Genomic DNA, 17,741 nt, shown 5'->3' on the forward strand with positions numbered 1-17,741 from the left:
GGCACTGGTCTGCTGTGCCTCTTCACGCAGGCTTCTCTGACAGGCAGAGACCAGGCTCTGCTGATGAAGACCTGGTCTGACCGCATGGGTGCCCTCTACAGGAAGATGAAGAACACAGGAGGCCGCTGCTTAGGGTACTTCCTTGAGCAGGCAGAGGTGGATGTACGGCAGCAGCTCCACGAGGCCGTAGAGAGCCGCGCGCCCCCTGAGGAGGCGGCGGCTAGCATCCTGAAGACCCTGGAGAAGAACTATGATTGGCTGCGCTGGGCAGTGATGCTCCACCCTGCTACGGGACCCATGGAGGATGAGAAGGACGAGACACAGGAAGAAAAGAAAGACGTGCCGGCAGAACAGCAGCCCAACAATCTCCTTTCTGTGGCGTCTGAAGCACCAGTTCCCCATGTGGTGGCGTGCTACCGTGACACACCCACTTCATTGGACAAGAGCCGCATCCACCAGCTCATCGTGGACCTGGAGTGGAAGATCCCGAACCCGCCGCCCGAGGTGTATGCCTCCATCGAGGAAGACCCGGGCAGGGCGAGGCGTTACCTGGCCTCACGCATGCTGAAGAAGCTGCAGGAGGGCCTGGGATCCGGCGTGGCTGTCCACGTGGTGCCGGGCAGGATGGAGATGAAGTGCAACTTCCCTCCAGCCTCCTACTACCTCTACGAGTACAAACACCGGTTGGCCTCAGGCACTGTGTGTGTGTTTGGATGAAAGAGGAAGGGAGAGGAAACAAGCTGCTGTTCTCACACAGCTGTTTCATAATCATATCATATCATATATCATTGGTTTTATTTTTGTTGCTTTCACAGTGGCATTAACATGTCTTGTGTAATATGACTTCCAAATAAATGCCATTTTAGAAGAAAAGAAAAATTACATACATGAGTTTATTACCTTTCTTTAAAGCAAAGTTCCGGTTTATTACAACTTGGGTCTTACCTAAGCCATCAATGGAGCAGTTAGTGACATGGCTGCAGGAATGGTAATGTCAGCTGGTCAGACAGTCGGCCCTCCACTTTGGTCCAGATTGCAATGTCAACTATGGATGAATTCATGGTCCCCAGACTTTGGTGATCCTCTCATTTTTTAATCAAGGGCCATTATGAGGTCAAAATGTCACTTTGTCCAATTCTTTGGTTTATGACTAAATACCTGCAAAGCCTGACATTCCCATAAGCCCATAGTATGCTAACACTTTAAACTGAGATGATAAACACGGTAAACATTGTATCTGCTAAAAAATCAACATGTCGTGAGCATGCTAGCATGGTGATATGAGCATTTAGCTCAAACTGCCGCTGTGCCTCATACAGCTGCTATCACGGCAGTGTAGTACAGTGATTGCTGAGATCTGGGAACAGGGGGATTTAACAGCAAACCAGGATGAAACACAAGAAGTTAGACAACCAGGCAGGTGGTGACAACCCTTCATTGCACAGAAAAGCTATGCTAGTACTGTAGATCAAAGCTGAACCAGAGGTTGGTTTAAAGTGGGATAATAATTTTTTCAGTTTGCCTTTTGTTTAAACAAGTTAAGCTCACATCGGGTTTGTTGCTTTGTTCCCTGATCTCAGCAATGAACCTGGTGAGTACAGTGTTCTTTTAATCGATAGGAATGATGGCCAAAACGAAACAACAAACATAAAGCCCAAGTAGTATGAAACCAGAATTTCCCTTTCAGGCTTGCTGCATCTTTCTTGTTTTGTCACTGAGCTGTTTAAACATCAGCGCTAAAACGCAACATCAACAAGGAAGCAGCGATCAAACGTTTGACTCGTTTTAATTGTTATGGTTTATTGCTGATAATTGCTGGATCAGAAGACAGAATAATTCCCAGTCAGAATGAAAATAGTCAATACTTGAAAACTGTCCATCTCATCAATGGATAAGTGTGCAACTCGTATCCACATGAGGAATCAGCCACAGTCTTACTGTCCATCACATCGCTATATAAAATGTCCGGGAAATATCCATATGTCCTGTGTCCTTTCCATACAGTGAAAAAGTCCATTCTCGTTTTTACACAAGTCCACCATCAGAGTTGAGCTCAACCATTTTTTCTAAGTCCTTCTTGACATCTGGGAAACCCTCCAGCGTCTCTTGAAAGTCGTCCCAGGACAGAGAGAAGCACTGGCAGTCGGTCAGTGCCTTCACTGTGGCCAGATGTTTGCCTTTGGTCAGCATGCAAGTCTCTGTTGTACACACAGAGGGAACCACAAAAGCGTGGTTAATGAGCGAGTAAACCCTAATGACGGGGATGAGATCTGACAATTAATCCTAAATTAAATAACCAGACTCAGCCGAGTTGTTTCGGGAAGCGGGCTTAACCCTAAACGCTGCTGAGGTTTGCCGCCAAAAAGATTAGGACCTGTTCCCACTTAAAGCCTGAGAATTAAATAAATCCTCCAAATTGGAAAAGATAGATTCATTCAGTTTGTTTAGACAGCCCCCGCAGAAGCTTGCAGATGTGTCCAGTATGTGAGTGTGAATCACTTATTTCCATTTCCCAGCAGTGCTACTAATGTTATCACTCAACCAAAATACATTTGATGTGAACCAATTAACCTGTCTTGACCTGCTCAACCCTCTTGTAAAAACATTTCTTATATGCAAACAGTGATTAACTGTGTTAATAATACTCATATCAATACTACCTCTGGGGGTATCCAGCCATGCAGATACTTTAGGTAAGTTTTCCCCCTTTTTCCAATGCAGTGGTGGGGAATGAATCTAGTGTGTGGTTCTCACAGCACCAAAAATAACAACAGCAAAATCTTTTCCTAGAAACACTAGTACCCCTGCTACTGGAATAATAACAATCCCCCAAACAAGCTGTCAGTGTTTTCATAGCTGCTCCTTCTCTTGTCAAAAGCTCTAGTGAAAATCCTTCACAGTGACGACTGTGGATTGTCCAGAGTTAAACTGTTTTCATGAGACAGAAAATTGACAGATTTTCCAGTGAATGACTTCCATAAGAGAGACAGCAGCTCTCCAATCTGCTAGCCCTGGAAAATGCAACCTTTGTCAACACCTCTCTGCAATTGATTCAACAAAAATGATTTTGCAACTTGGATTACTAATTGCAATACAGCTATTTTGCAGGGCTTTTGGACAGATGTAACTGGACTATTTTCTACCAACAAAGAGTCTCTATGAAAACTGACAGCAAATTCTGTGGATTGCAGGGACACTATTTCTGGAGAGAAAATATGCTTTTTGTAATTTGAGTGGACTGACCCTTTTAAAGTCTTTTCCCTTAGCTCATTACAGAGGTCAACACTCTCCAGTACTGCATATTAATTTAACAAAACTCTGCAGGGATGAAACTCAATCTGCTGATGAAGACCATGAGAGAGCCAGACAGAGGACCTTAGGTCAGGACTTTTTTTGTGGTCAAATTCATGCTTAAACCTCCAGTGATCTGATCCCAGAGAATTTACCTGTGACAAATATTTGATAGTTCAAAATATTATTGTGAAACTGCTTTATAAAAGTGTCCCTAATGCATAATTCACCTAAATGTGTTCAACCACACAATGAAATCTCAAAATATAAAGACAAATTAGCTTCTGTCACTTCTTGTCTTACATTATGTAATACTTAAACAGCATTGTTGTGTACTTACTGTACTTTGGCTTTAGGTAATACAGATGTTACAGAGTTTTTTTTTTTTTATTTCATCTTGGTTTTCTTAGTATCTGAACAGTTAACTTTCCAAACCAAGCCTTGTGAGACAAGTCTGAGACAAGTCTGACAAGCATCTTACTTTATCATAAGTGAATCATTTGTGAAATTCCCTCGTGTTCTTTCATTTCCTTCTCCTCCTCCTGAATTATGTTACAGATATAAACTAATAAGTGAATCCAACTCACCTCCAAAAAAGTCTCCATCACACAGTTCCCTCTCGTAGGAATCCGTCTCCAGAAGGACCTGACCGTGGTCAATGAAGAACATGCGGTCACCGGGGACGTTCTGTCGGATGATGGTATCTCCCTCCAGGAAAACCTCGTACTCCAGTTTGAGGAGGACGGCGTTGATAAAGTTTTCGTCTCTGTTCTGAAACATTGGCACGTTCCTTAATAAGCGGCTGCACATCACCATCAGGATTTGCTGAAAAATAAATAAAAATATCATGTTACAAATGTGAGACTAGAAAGACAAAATATAAGATGATTAGAAAATATATTGTCTCAAACAGACCCAAAGGAGCAATAACTTCACACCATTAATTTCCAAGCAGAACATCTGAGTACTGCTGAAGAACCAGCTGTACCTCTTTGAGCGCGGAGGACACTGTGTCCATGACGTCCTTCTCATGAAACCACTTCCCTCCATAGCGAGCCTGGTAGTAGTTGCTGATGCGAAGCTGCAGCTCTGGTGGGAGCTTCATGAAGGCCATGTAGTGCTCCAAGCGGCTCATCTGTGGAGAGTTACAGTGTTTCCAGGATCAGAAACATTCAGTAATGTTCATGATGTGGAATTTGTCCTGTGGTAGAGGACAGGCCGTGTTATAAAAAAAAATCCTCAACAGGCACAAAATGTCTCACACTCAAATGAATAAATGCACACCTGCTGTTCTCAGTGGCTGCAGGCGAGCTACAGGGGTTAAAGGGTCATTACCTCATAACTTTATGTGCCGTCACCAAAACACTCTCCATTTTCCAGCATCCATACTCTCAAGTGATATCTCAAATCTCCAGAGAGATGTGTGATACAGTGGAAAGAAACACATTCACTGCTGCTTCATGTCTGTCTGCAGGTACAGTGACAGTGAGTGCTGCCTGCTGTAACAAGGGTAAAAATTATGTTTGATAATTAGGATCAAGATACGTAACAAAATTATTGAGCATTTTAGCAGCAACTGTGTTGGACTTTTTGACACCTGCTTTCCTTCCTTACCAAAGACTCAATGGGACATAATTATTTTAATAAGTATGCAGTGAAATAAATAAATTATGTGATGAAATATATTAATAAGAAATCAGGCAAATAAATATCTCAAGAAAAGTATACATTTCTCTCCCATGATTAGATTAATGCAACCTAAATATGCTCAAGTAATATAGAGCTTGATGTCAACTCATTATGTATATCTATTCCACTGAGTATGGTAACTTGTTTAGCACTGAGCTGTATTTCCTGATGAAGGATAACGACCTTGCTCTTGTACTCCTTGGCCGCTGGGTCGATGTTAGCGATCATGGTCGTAGCGTTGGCCACGAGGACGGTGTACATCAGACACCCGGACACCATGCTGACCATGACGATCCACATTTCCACATAATCTGGAGAACAAGACACAGACACACCAGCTCGTTTAGTGGGAAATGGTAGGTATTCATACCTGAGAGAGAATGTAATACACCTGTGCTTGTTTTAGTGGTGGATAAAGAAAACCTATAACTCTTACTTGTTGGTGCGTCCATGGAGCCATAAGAAAGTGCAATCATCTGGGAGAGAGCTCGGAAAACTCCCCAAGAGTACTTCACGATCACTGTGGCGTTCTGGAAGAAATGTTTCATCATTAGTGACGATTTTTGTAGATCTGGAGTTCACAACAAATACAACTAAATATTTAGCATTTTAGCTTGAAGAATGGATTTATTAGCTTCACCATCAGGTTTTCTTTCCGGACCCAACAATCAGTGGGGAACTCCTCCAGCATGGGGACAAAGTACTGGATGCAGCCGTTCCAGTGACACAGCAGGAAAATCATCATGAACAGAGACAAGATGCGGAAGAACAGGCGCACCACCTCCAAGTTTGCGTTTGACACCTGTCAAGAAGAGATGGCAAGAAAACTGTGACTTCAGGGCAGCTGGTCAGAAAATCATACACACTGCAGGACGTCCTGGTAGCTTGGTTGAGATGTGTGCCATATTACAGCAGCATACTGGATTTCAGCCTGGTCTAGGATCAGCCATATCCACTGCAAGATACTTTATATAAACATTATATTCACTCACTTGCTGATACACTGGTACATCAACGACATTAAAGTATCTCAGGACAGCAAGTTAACATGATTTCTCACTGGAATTTAAGAAATTACATTCCTGCTGGGAGTAGAGAAAACCTTAACACAATGCAACAATGTTAACAGGCATGGTGATTGAATCTGAGCAGATTATTTTTTTTGACTCGAAGTTGTTGTAAAAAGTAGCAAGTTTGGCACATTAAAGCATCATTCTGATCTTATTTTTATAGTTTTGGTCACCATTTCTATCAGTTACAATAACATCACGTTCATTAAAAGTGTTTGCAGAGATCTGGGAACATGAAGATCACTACAACAAAGTCAGATTGGGCATGAAACAGCAGCTGTTTACAGACTGCAGACAAGCCAACAGTTTGACTTCGGGGAGGCCAAGGACAGGGAACGCTGCAGGGAACTCACTGTGGCCTTATGTCCCACAAGGGACAAAGAGAATTACTTTAGCAACAGAGTAAACAGAACATCCAGTAACCACCACTACACCCAACATACACCAGAAATCATTTACTTCAGCCACTAGTGGCCAATTAAAGGTTCTGAGTTCCACACATATCCCAAACAACATACATTATTCAATATTAAGATTTGTTCCCGGATATATCGTGTTTCATTATGAGATTAACATGGACATCACCAACGTGCGTTTAAAGTATCCTATCCCTTCATTTTTTTACAGACTGTTGTTTTAGCCAAATGTTTGTCTATGTGTAATAAAAAAAAGGCAAAATCAGTTCAAAATCACAAAATAATAGAAATGCATTGCTGATCGTGGAGCAATGTTTCAGCTCTTGTTTTACAAATGACATTGTAAGCATTCAAAGTCAGATTTGTCACCAGAGCCAGGTCTGGTAAGGTATCAGTAGGTAGGGGAAGGGTTTGAAGACTGCCTGGTGCTTGAACTTACCTTCTCCACCTCGTTGAAGAACCTGACCAGTCTGGACACTCGAGCCAGTCTGATTAAGCTGAGGATCCGCACAAACATCAGGATCCTCATCATCTTGTTGGTCTTGGAGGGATTGTCATCGTTATGGTACTGTAAATCCTGGGATAATTAAACACAGATGCTCAGTCATCAACAGTATGTTTCTTGTTTAATTTATTATAATACCTGATTCTAATCCTATTATCACTGAATTCACCTTTTCAGATAATTGCATGGGTTTATTTTATCGTCTTTTCCTCAGTAGTTATTGGAAGTAAAACACCGTCTTACTGCCCTGAGTGCTACATACGTTTCTAATTATAAGCCATGAACAAATAATGTAAACCTGAGTGCATAGCTGTTTTGTGAACTGACAAATGCTGCAGCACGTTGTTTGCAGTTTGCTCTTCAACAGTCTGTTCATTATTACCGCAAACAGAAGTATGTATCCGATCGGGAAAGCAGCTATAACGTCCGGTATGAACCATGTCCTCAGGTAACTGACTCGGATCCGCTTGATATCCAGAATAGCTTCCTGTGAAAAAGAACAGAGCAGCAGATTGAGCAGATGGATGAAGATGCTGTGCAGCACGTGCCACGAATCTAACACTCGAACAGAGGCAGTATTTTGGGAGTTTGTCCAAAATTAAGGGAGACAGTGGTGTCGGATGAGATTAACAGTGTGTTCAAAGAAAATCAACATTCATTTGACAGCTTCGTTGAACTGTTGCCGAAGCACATACATGAATATTTCACAGGCAGAAACCAACTGAGAATGAATTCAAAAACCAGATGTTTGTGCGGTCCAGAGTAAACACCGTGAACAGGAGTGACACCACAGATGGGCCAATTCTGATTGGCAAGATTGAAGTCCCAAAGCATGAGCAGATGAAAACAAACAGGATATAGTCTGCATAATATGTAATTGGAAATGTTATACCTCTCATTCATCCAATACATCATAATCCCTGTTATAAAATCAAACAGCAGGTGCCAATTTTGCCCATGTCCAGGAGCTGGGGGAGGGAGGTTTGTTAATCTAGCCTTTCGTGTATTGCGTAGATTACAGATGGGGCAGAGATGGATTGTATGTGCGTGTGTGCGCAGGGATTATGGTCTTCCAGATTGTGTCTGAAAATAGAGTGCAGCCACTCTCACCTCGCCGTCCTCTGTTATGATGCCCATTCGGAAATTGAGAGCCACATCTATCAGGAACAGCGTGTCTGAAAACACGTTAAATCCTTCCCACGCCAGTCCGCTGTTTCCGTCCAGAAACGCTATCTCCATGGGAATCCCAATCAGGTTCAGAAATGTGATGGCCATCATGCACATGATGTAGTAACTCCTACAGGAGCACAAAACATATGTGAGCACATGTGACGTTTGAGTGAGTCTTGGATCTTGCTTTCTGTGTAGGTTTGTGGTGGAAAGTCTCAGTTCATTCGCCCTGAGGACTCGTTAGACAGCCGTGCTGCAGCCAGTAAGGCAAGCTGATTTATGCACACTAAATACTCCGATACTGTAACTGCGCATCTTCTCAGCCGGGGTTCGATTGCCAGGCTCAAATAACTCTGCTCTCTGATCTCAATTGTTTCATTCCCTCTCTGATTTCACTCCATCTGATCACCTTACAAACTATTAACAGCAACACTGCAGGGATAATGCGAAACCAGCCGGCTGTGAAAGTATGTTCCTTAAAGATGACATTTGATCCACATGCTTTTTCCTTCTAATCCTCCATCATGAGCTTAACAATATTAGAGGTCACTTCTTTCGCTTTAATGTTTGCAGACTCTTTACATTGGATACTAATTATACCACATGAATCTCTTTTTGTTCTCACATTTGTAAAGGACAGTCCAACATGCTTTCACAGGTGCAACACAAATCCTAATCAATTCTTGCATTGTTGACTAATGCTTCATGCTAATTAGTAATTCAATAGGCAAGAGGCTGCAACTAACGATTACATTCATTATTGATTAATCTGTCAATCACTTTATCGATTAATTGCTTAGTCTATAAAATGTTAGAAAATACTGAAACCTGCCCAACAGGATTCCCTATCACTCAATGATGCAATCAACTTGCTTGTTTTCCCTCCATAACACTACAAAAGCTAAAAATATTATGTTTACTGCATAAAAAGACAAAGAAAAACAGCAAATATGTTGAAACAATGGAGCAAGAAAATGTTTGATATTTTTTGATCAATTATCAAGATATATAGCTGCAGACGATTTTTTTTTTGGATGAATGAACTAATCAGTTAATCCACTAATTGGTTCAGCTCTAACATGGAGAAAAATAAATGCTTTACTAATCTCCAGAGCAAAATGAAGCAAATTATCACCTTCAACAACTTAGAGAAACTACACAACTTTTAAAGAAACAATCAGACTAAAAGTGGAGGTGGGGTCTCGGTGCAGGACTGGCCTGAATCTATCAAATATACTAAATACCTCATGAGGCTAAACGGGTGGATGACAAAGACCCCGCTCTGCAGCTGCCGCATGCACTCCTTCTCCACGGCCGTCTCACTGCCGTACACGTACAGGGACTGCCTGTTCAGCTGTGGGAGAAGCAGGGCTCTCCATCCACAGGTGGCTTTGGTGCATCCCACGGTGGGACCTTTTAGTTTCTCCATGGTCCGACTTGGTTCCCCTCTCATCAGCTGAAGGCACAGGCCATCCTCCCTCTGCGGCCGCTGCTGCTTCTTCTGCTCTGGACAAGGGCGGTCTGACTCTACCAGTCCTGACCTCCCCTCCTGGTCACAAGGTAATTTTCCATCAAGGCTCCAAACCTCAGGGCTTGTTGAAGCTGTGTGGAGCGAGGCGAGTGGATACCCGCCTTTCGGCTCCCTCCCTTCCTTCCTCCCTCCCTCCCTCCCTCCCTCTCCGTCTGCCTCTCTCTATTTCTGCCCCCACCCCACCCCTCCACTTCTTTTCTTTTTCTCCCAGCTCATCAACTATTCAGGATCTGTGTCTCATCCCCATATGAATCAAGTCATGTCAAGAGGGTAAGGTCCAGCTCACATTAATACTGAAGACAATGGCATGGGTGTGCATGTGTGTGCATGAGTGTGTGTGGAGAGGAGCACAATTATTGTCATGTGAACTAGACATCTGGCAGTATGTGCAGGGAGAAGTTCAGCCTGGGCCATCTCTAGCAGGGATGTAATTAAACACTGTACTGTGTTACCTGATGCTGTACATATGCTCGCAGCTCTGAGCCAGCTCCTGTGTTCTTTGTTTTTCACTTCAGTAACAAAGCGGCACAGAATCTGAAATATTTCATTGTAAGGATTACAGAAGATTGTATCCAGCTGCATGTTTTTACATTTTCTTTTAAGGATGGTAGGATTGCAGCAAAGTATGAAAACTAAAAAAACAGAAACGATATCACAGGCTGCAGCAGCACGGTGGGATTAACTGAGGGGTCATGCCAGTGGGTAAAGTGAATTACTCACTGCTTAGTGCGTGAGATGTGTTTACTAATGTGAGGGGCGTTCATGAGATTTCTGTTTTTTTCCTTTAAAATCTTTTCCCGTGTTATTGGTACAGGAAACATGGAGAAAGAAGACAACGCTCTTAGGGAGCTCTCAGACTGACATTTGCTATTCAGCAAAATAACAGATGTATCTGTGTTGTTGTGGATGGGTCTTTTGCCCTGGTTGTTTCAGAACACATTTGCAGTTTATTGGCGGACGATGCTACAGTGCCATCCAATAAAAGTTTGTTTTTTTTTCTGGAGCACTGCCTTCCATTGCCTTGTGTGTTGGTATATGACAAGTTGTGTGTTCCAACAAGGTTTATTGGAATACGCAGCGCATGGGACTGATGGGAGAATACTCATTCACTGTGTAGCAAATGCTGATCAAAGAAAGACAGAGTGCTTACACGTCTTCTTTCCTCGACGCTGCTGTAGGCTCTGTTCACACAGACACAGGAGGTGGCAGACGGTCAGCACTGTGGCTCTACACCTCTCCTCCTTCAACTGAGAGGGGATTAAAGGTGATTACAATGCCACTTGTAAATTTTGCATGCATTTCTTCAAAGTGCCAAACTATATGGATTCTAATGCAGTGAACAGCGCAGCAAAGACTGCAGCAAAGTGTGGTTCAAACAGAGGTGCATATCTATCACACAGTACTGAGCAAATGAACAATGTGCTTACTTGCTCATTTATCTAGCACACAGCTGGCCCTCAAACTAGAATAAGTGACTCAGTGTTTCTGCTTACGCACTGCTTTGCTGCGCTGACGCACTGTCGGCCCAGTGGACACGTGAAAACAAACACATACCTTCAGTATTGTAGGAGAGAAAATGAAAATTTTTCATAACACAGAACTCCCATGCCACCGCCGCATATATGCTACCCACCAGCAGCTATATTTCACAGCACAGGATATGATGTCTGCCGAAGCAGCTGATAGTGTAGAAAAACAGCAGTCATCCTGTGTGGTGGCTGATGTCCAGTTTCAACTGTGTTCTTCAGTTTTTAATCATCAGTTAGGTATTTAAGTACTAGTTAAGTAAAAGTACTTGTATGTGTGCACATTTTTGACATCTTACAGGGACACATAACAGCATAGTGCTCAATTAGTCAATTAATTGATTAGAAAAGTTAAAAGTTATTTATCAAGCTAAAATGTAAAACATTGCCTGGTTCCAGCTTCCAGCTTTGCTTTTCTCTGTTTTAAATTGTTGTAAACTGAATTAATCTGAAAACGTAATGAACATATTAATCACCACTGAAAATATGTACTCAGTTTTGATTAGATTGCAGCCCTATTGCTGCGATTATGAAATACTGACACAAGATCATATTTATAGCACTTTTCCAGCGACTAAGACAGAAGTTAATGAGCTAATTAAAATGGCACTTCAGATTTTTGTTAATACTTTCCCCAGAGCACACCAAATATGGTGAAAATAACCTGAAATAGTGAGTCTAACATGTCTTTCTTTATTCAACACTCTGAACTTTAATGTCTAACCTGTGGTGGAAGAAGTAGTCAGATCAATCGAGTAAAAATACCAATACCACAGTGTAGAAATACTTCATTACAAATAAAGTTTATCCAAATCCCTACTTAAGCAAAAGCACATTAGTATTAACAACAAAACATATAAGTACGTAAAATATCAAAAGTAAAAGTACTAATTTTGTAGAAAAATGTCTCCTATAACTGATGCATTTTTATTTTCGTCATCATTAGATTGTTAATACTGGGGCATCAGTGGTGAGGTGGAGCTAGTTTAACTTTATTGACAGTGCAGGTAGTTTAGTCCAGTGTTTCCCAACCAAGGGTTTGGGATAAGCGTAAGGAATTGTGCAATGATTAATTGGGTAGGAGAGGAAAGAAGGAAAAATTCTGCTCCAAGAATGTTTATTTATTTTCTGGGCTGTTCTCTAATATTTGATTTTCTTAGTGAAATATTGGATAATTAATAATAATTGAGGCCTCAAACAGTTTTTGAAAAGAAGCCACATGAGAAGTTTGAGGGAAGAAAGGTCTCTTTGGTGGAACTGCTTACAATTTGAATAGACTTCTGAAACATAATGTAAATGTATAGTGTGGACATCAGACACAGCGTTTTTGTCAAAAGTCACAAGGCAAAAAGGTTGAGAACTTTTGGTTAAATTTCAAACAAACAGTGTATTATATTGTATATGTCTATCATATGTTTTTGTGTGAAATGTTAGCATGCAAGATAACCGTGAACTATAGCACCATAGGTATTCAGTGCAGGTATAACTATACCTGCAAATTCTGCTGGAGGCCTGCAGGGAGGAGAGTGGCATTCAGTCCCAGTTCATCTGGCAGGTTAAAAAAGGTTTATATTATGGTGCAGTAGCAGCGACTTCATCATTTTTGAGCAGCTGAATGATGAATTTTCATTGTATAAATTTTTTATAGGTCAGGAAAAATTTGTGACTGTGTGTGTGTGTGTGTGTGTGTACTGGCTGGGAAGGAGCTGAAGGCAGCCCTTGAACAGATGCCTGTACTTTATATAAATCAACTGATGCAAACGAAACACGTTAGTTGACTTAAAAAAGCTGTCAGCCAAAAATAAACAAACAAACAAAGCCAAATTTTTATTTTGACATACTTCACTACCTGTGATTTATAAAGATTGATCAATACATTTTTTTTTAATTGTGTCTTTAAACTTTATTTTGTCTCCAGTTATTAGTTTCACTGCAACTCTTTTGTGGTAATTACTGGTAATGTCAAGCTTTTGTTCAAAAACCTTGTTACTGTATGCATAACTTACCACCACTAACGCAAAATAAGGTTACTTTTTTATGATGCTTACTGTACATTCACAGATGCTCTGGTGCGTCGTGTTAGTCGTTAGCATGCTTCAAAACTACCTTTGATACAAAATACTACATATCCCAGAAGTCTCCGCTGACGCTTGTAATCACGTGAGTTTGTATAAAAAGAGCACGTGAACTTACGCTTCTCATGCTGCTTTCGTTTTGAAGGTGAAAAGTGCACAAGCCCGCGCCGACAGCCTCCAAACATGTAAGTTATGTAACTTAGCTTAGCTGCTGCTTAGTCAGCATGTGTTACAGCATGTAGTTAAGTTTTTTGTTAATGTGATCGTGCCATTCATCCGCCATTACACAGCTAACGGTAGGTTTGTGTGTCGCCAGCGTCGTCAGTTAGCCATCGTTAACGTTAGCTAACTTGCTGCCGTGAGCGTTATGCAACGCCTCCAAACTGTTCGTTAAAGCTTGTTAGCCGCAACTCAACCAAACACACCGTGGCTCGGTTCAGGTTTGTTCCGATGCTTGAACCAGACAAACACGCGTATTTCAAAACTGGTGACCTGTGGTGTGCCGACCAGTTGATGCGTTCATTTTAACCAATGTTACATCAGTTTAGCCCACTTCTGTCACTGCATGACTCACGTAGTCGAGGTAATATGCACATATATAGATGGGAAACATAATTTCAGCCCTACAATGACTTTAAATGGAAGCTTGAACCAGAGAATATTTGGCATATCTGCCAAATAAATGATTTAACATACTTTAAGTTGTGTCAAACTAAACGTTTCAGCAATAACAATGAGTCCAGTTGGGCACAAACAGGCCGATTAAGAAGTTACTCAGAACATTCGTACAGGTGATTGTGATTGTAGTTAATTGCTGCCGTGCCTGATTGTTTTAACTTTACTATCTTGATTTTGTTACACAAGGTTTTCAATGCTGTCGACTCTAGTTTTGTTTTCTTCTATATATATTTTAATAGGGCTTTTTCACAGCAGACATTTCCACTTGACATTGTAGAAAGGTTTTGCTTATATCATCAATGATGGCTCTGGGTTATTCAGGTGTTCCAGCAAGCAGACACTGAGCCAGTATGCACAACACCAGGACCCTGAAACTTAAGCAACTACATGGCTTCATTAATTTTTACACCTGTGTGTTCAGCCCCCCCCCCCCACCCACTCCCTGAGAAGTGGGCTGATCCAGTGAGATAATTGAAAACATCTGTGAATGGATGAGGGCTTTTCTTTAGGTGAGGGGTGGGGGACCGACAAAATATCTGAAGGATACACCTTAAGTCAGGCATGTCAAACTGATTCCATAAAGGGCCGTGTGGCTGCAGGTTTTTGTTCCAACCAAGGAGGAGCACAGCAGGCCAACCAATCTACATCCAGGGATCACTTAGTTATCAGCTGAAGACTGAGTCAGCTGATTAATTCACTCCAGCCTGGTGTGCTCCTCCTTGGTTGGAACAAAAACCTGCAGCCACACAGCCCCTTATGGAATCAGTTTGACATGCCTGCCTTAAGTGTTGCATCCGGCTTGTGAATGAAATCATCTCCATTAATCCTCAGCCAGAAGATGTCCACTGTGTCTGCTGCCGGTATGGAGTCTGCTGCTGTGACTGAGGCCCCCGAGCAAAAGAAGCCACTGAAGCCTTGCTGTGCATGTCCAGAGACGAAGAAAGTCAGGGATGCTTGGTATGTACCTGCCCAGGGAGACTGAAACACTTCACTTGTTGCAAGGGAAAATATTTATGGATGCTTTTTTGTCTCCACCAGCATCATTGAAAAGGGAGAGGAAAGCTGCACAGACCTAATTGATGCACATAAAGATTGCATGAGGGCACTTGGATTCAAGATTTAACTACTCTCTTTTTTGTGTGGTAAGTATCAACTCATCACAGGCGCACACACACACTTAAACTAGTAATTTGAAATTTAGTCTCCCATTAACTTGTCTGATACTGGCAAACTGATTTCCTTGTGCAAGGTTGTTTGTGTCCCTCAGCTGTTACAGTGGTTCTGTTGAACAAGCTGAACCAGGGTTTCTGCAGGTCCTTTCAAAGGGAGTTTTTTTGTGGTTGAAGTGGGATTGTATGAGACTTACCCATAGTTGCTATATTATCTACAGTGCATACTTGTCAGCATTCCCCCAGTATGGAGAACCTGAACAGGACTGGATGTTAAGCAATCTACTGCTGTAGAAAATATAGTGCCTAAAGAGAGGGCTGTGTGACAGACTGGTAAAGTGGCCAATATTCTAAATATTTGGTGTACTGAAACTAAAATGTATTCTCTTTTAGGTAAAATGCTTTGTTGCTGCCCCTGACCACATCCTCTTATACTGTGATATTAGGCATTTTGCTTTAGAAACAATCCGACCTTCAGTTTAATGGAAGTCACATCAGGCCAAATGGCTACTGAAAAGATTTGTCCAATTTGCCCTTTGACACTCACAGCAGGTGAAGGGGTTTGTAAATTAAAACTGAATTAAATTTTTTTTTTTTGTGAGGTTCTGGTGTGGGCTCTAAACTTTGTCTATTTGGTTACCTAAAAATGCAAACACTGGCCCTTTTTAACTCAGACACACTGAGTTGATGGACCAGTGCTAAATATATTCTGACAACCGCAGGCTAACTTGAATTGAGTCACTGTTGTGTAAATGAGCACCTGCCCTTTCTCTGACTTATGTAAATGCCCAGCCCCAGATATTTGCAGTTGGGGAGGTATTTGTATTCGCCAGGTCGTTCATAGCCTCCATAGTTTCCTCTCGCTGGGTCAATTGTGTCTCTTGGCTATCGCTGATTTCATCCATTGTTGTGCAGTAACTGCAGTGTGGTCTGAGAACACAGTGTAACGAGGAGCAGAGATGGGAGGTGTGTGTGGTGAGCAGGGGGTGGAGCCAAGTGCCTTCTGCACTTACATGACTACACATCAAACATGCCTGAAGCCTTGTGGCTCAGTTCATATTTCAGCAGTTCAAATGGCCTTGCTGTCTGGCATTGCCTTGATATCCACTTGCTCTTGTAAAGGAGAAATCTTCAGGCAGTGGGCTGGAGGAAATATGAACATACTAAGGTTATATTTGACAGTGTGGTACTGGGAGAAATCACAAAGCGTGTTTCTGTTTACTGAATAGAAAACCAGTCCTCAGCCTATGATCTGATTTTGGGTCTTTTTGTTCAATTGATGTTACAATTTTGCATCAAACTTGAGTAATCAACTGTATGCTTTAATACATTGCTGTCACAATTCACTTAATATGAACTGCTCATTGTGTGTTTTCCTCTTCTGCAGTGTTTCTGTGCAAGTGGAAGGCAATCCTGGACATTCCCTTCTCTCCCTCTTATTTATACCTCTGCTGGAGGGGAAATGATGTGGTCGTTTTTAAAGTCTTCAGAATTTGAGAAATATGTGAATATCTAAAATGCTGTCTGAAATTGAATAAAAGTCCTATGCAATAACTCTGTCATATTTGGTACATTTCTTTAGAAAGAAGCAGTCATGTGTTCATCTTGGTTCTGTTACAGGTCCATTCTCTCTGAATGGTTGCTCGCCACAGTTGCTGTCCCTGGTATGCACTTAGGCTTAAAAATAACTCCTGTCCCTGCAAAGTCAATACTTGGCATATCTGCATTCTTCCCCTGTAGTGTGTCACTCGTACTGAAGTGTGCCTGGCAGTGGACGTCCAGTTTGACACATCCATGAAAGTCGCTAGAAATGCTAACCTACAGCAATTCTGCAGCAGACTCAATGAAAGTCAAGATTAAGTCAGCAAAGTGTCAGCTTTGCCTAATGTTGCTGTGCATTTCGTAAATATTTCTCACGGTGTCCACTTTGGCATCACATAAGATTTGCAACATACAAGACAGGCCTAATGTGAACACCTGGCAGCAAAGTGGATGTATGCAGTGGTGCAAATAGTTTCTCTCCATAATGAGGCAGAATTTACAAATTCCAGTTGTCATTCACATCTGACAAGTTCCAATTTCATGCTATCCTGTGTTTTCCATTACTTCTGGTGATATTGTGTTGTGCATACAAATTTCCTGTCAGCATGTGTTTACAAGACACCTCCAGTTTATCAGATCCGTAAGTGCACGTTAAGTGATTCTGCAAAGATCCTCCAAAAAAGACACAAATTCACAGATTTTTAGACAGTTGTACACAAAACTGGTAACAGCAGGTGTGATTGTAACCTGAAAGAAAAACCAAAGTTGAGACTGAATGAAAACCCATCTTTCTTCTTGAGTTTTCAGTTGTGTAACATGCTGCTCATACAGTCTCTTTTCCTCTTGAATATTCTGTAGTCTGCCACCTTCAATTGTTACAGGAAAAACACTGTCTTTAATTTTGTAAATACAGTTATGGCTTCTGGCATGGCCCATAATTTTAATATTTGTCTTTATTTTATTTTCACACTGTTAATTCTATTACATTGTCTTGCTCAATTTAAAAAAGGAAAAATAAAGCTGAGAGACATTTCTCATGGACTGAGATGGACTTGTCCCTGTGAGCGATGAGCCCTCCA

General features: G+C 41.7%; 2 protein-coding genes across 3 annotated transcripts; one reads left to right on the forward strand and one right to left on the reverse strand.

Moving 5' to 3' along the window:
- Window positions 1–1,848: 1,848 nt before the first annotated feature.
- Window positions 1,849–9,570, reverse strand: hcn5 (hyperpolarization activated cyclic nucleotide-gated potassium channel 5). The gene is made up of 10 exons (XM_041950976.1): window positions 9,386–9,570; window positions 8,082–8,268; window positions 7,354–7,458; window positions 6,906–7,043; window positions 5,621–5,782; window positions 5,417–5,510; window positions 5,164–5,291; window positions 4,280–4,426; window positions 3,879–4,116; window positions 1,849–2,198 (listed from the first exon to the last, which is right to left on the reverse strand). Exons 1-10 carry the CDS (start codon window positions 9,568–9,570, stop codon window positions 2,026–2,028), a joined length of 1,557 nt encoding a protein of 518 aa, XP_041806910.1. The 3' UTR covers window positions 1,849–2,025.
- Window positions 9,571–13,365: 3,795 nt separating this feature from the next.
- On the forward strand, window positions 13,366–16,674 carry LOC121616238 (cytochrome c oxidase copper chaperone). 2 transcript variants are annotated; one of them, XM_041950944.1, is made up of 4 exons: window positions 13,366–13,458; window positions 14,783–14,908; window positions 14,990–15,093; window positions 16,508–16,674. In XM_041950944.1, the coding sequence occupies exons 2-3, from the start codon at window positions 14,790–14,792 to the stop codon at window positions 15,072–15,074; spliced, it is 204 nt and encodes a 67-aa protein (XP_041806878.1). In that variant the 5' UTR covers window positions 13,366–13,458; window positions 14,783–14,789; the 3' UTR covers window positions 15,075–15,093; window positions 16,508–16,674. The 2 variants fall into 2 exon arrangements, with proteins under 2 accessions (XP_041806878.1, XP_041806879.1); XM_041950945.1 differs by having other exon boundaries at window positions 13,451–13,569.
- Window positions 16,675–17,741: the final 1,067 nt, after the last annotated feature.

The sequence above is a fragment of the Chelmon rostratus genome, chromosome 13 (genome assembly GCF_017976325.1).
Source record: "Chelmon rostratus isolate fCheRos1 chromosome 13, fCheRos1.pri, whole genome shotgun sequence".
In the NCBI taxonomy this organism is placed as follows: Eukaryota; Metazoa; Chordata; class Actinopteri; order Chaetodontiformes; family Chaetodontidae; genus Chelmon; species Chelmon rostratus.

Excerpts from the sequence above, each read along its gene's own strand:
- hcn5 (XM_041950976.1), bottom strand. The coding sequence starts at position 9,570 with ATGGAGAAACTAAAAGGTCCCACCGTGGGATGCACCAAAGCCACCTGT. Across the intron at positions 5,783-6,905 it reads TCTTCAACGAGGTGGAGAAG|GTGTCAAACGCAAACTTGGA; the intron begins GTAAGTTCAAGC and ends TCTTCTTGACAG. Across the intron at positions 4,117-4,279 it reads TGTCCTCCGCGCTCAAAGAG|CAAATCCTGATGGTGATGTG; the intron begins GTACAGCTGGTT and ends TTTATTTTTCAG.
- LOC121616238 (XM_041950944.1), top strand. The coding sequence starts at position 14,790 with ATGTCCACTGTGTCTGCTGCCGGTATGGAGTCTGCTGCTGTGACTGAG. Across the intron at positions 14,909-14,989 it reads AAGAAAGTCAGGGATGCTTG|CATCATTGAAAAGGGAGAGG; the intron begins GTATGTACCTGC and ends TGTCTCCACCAG.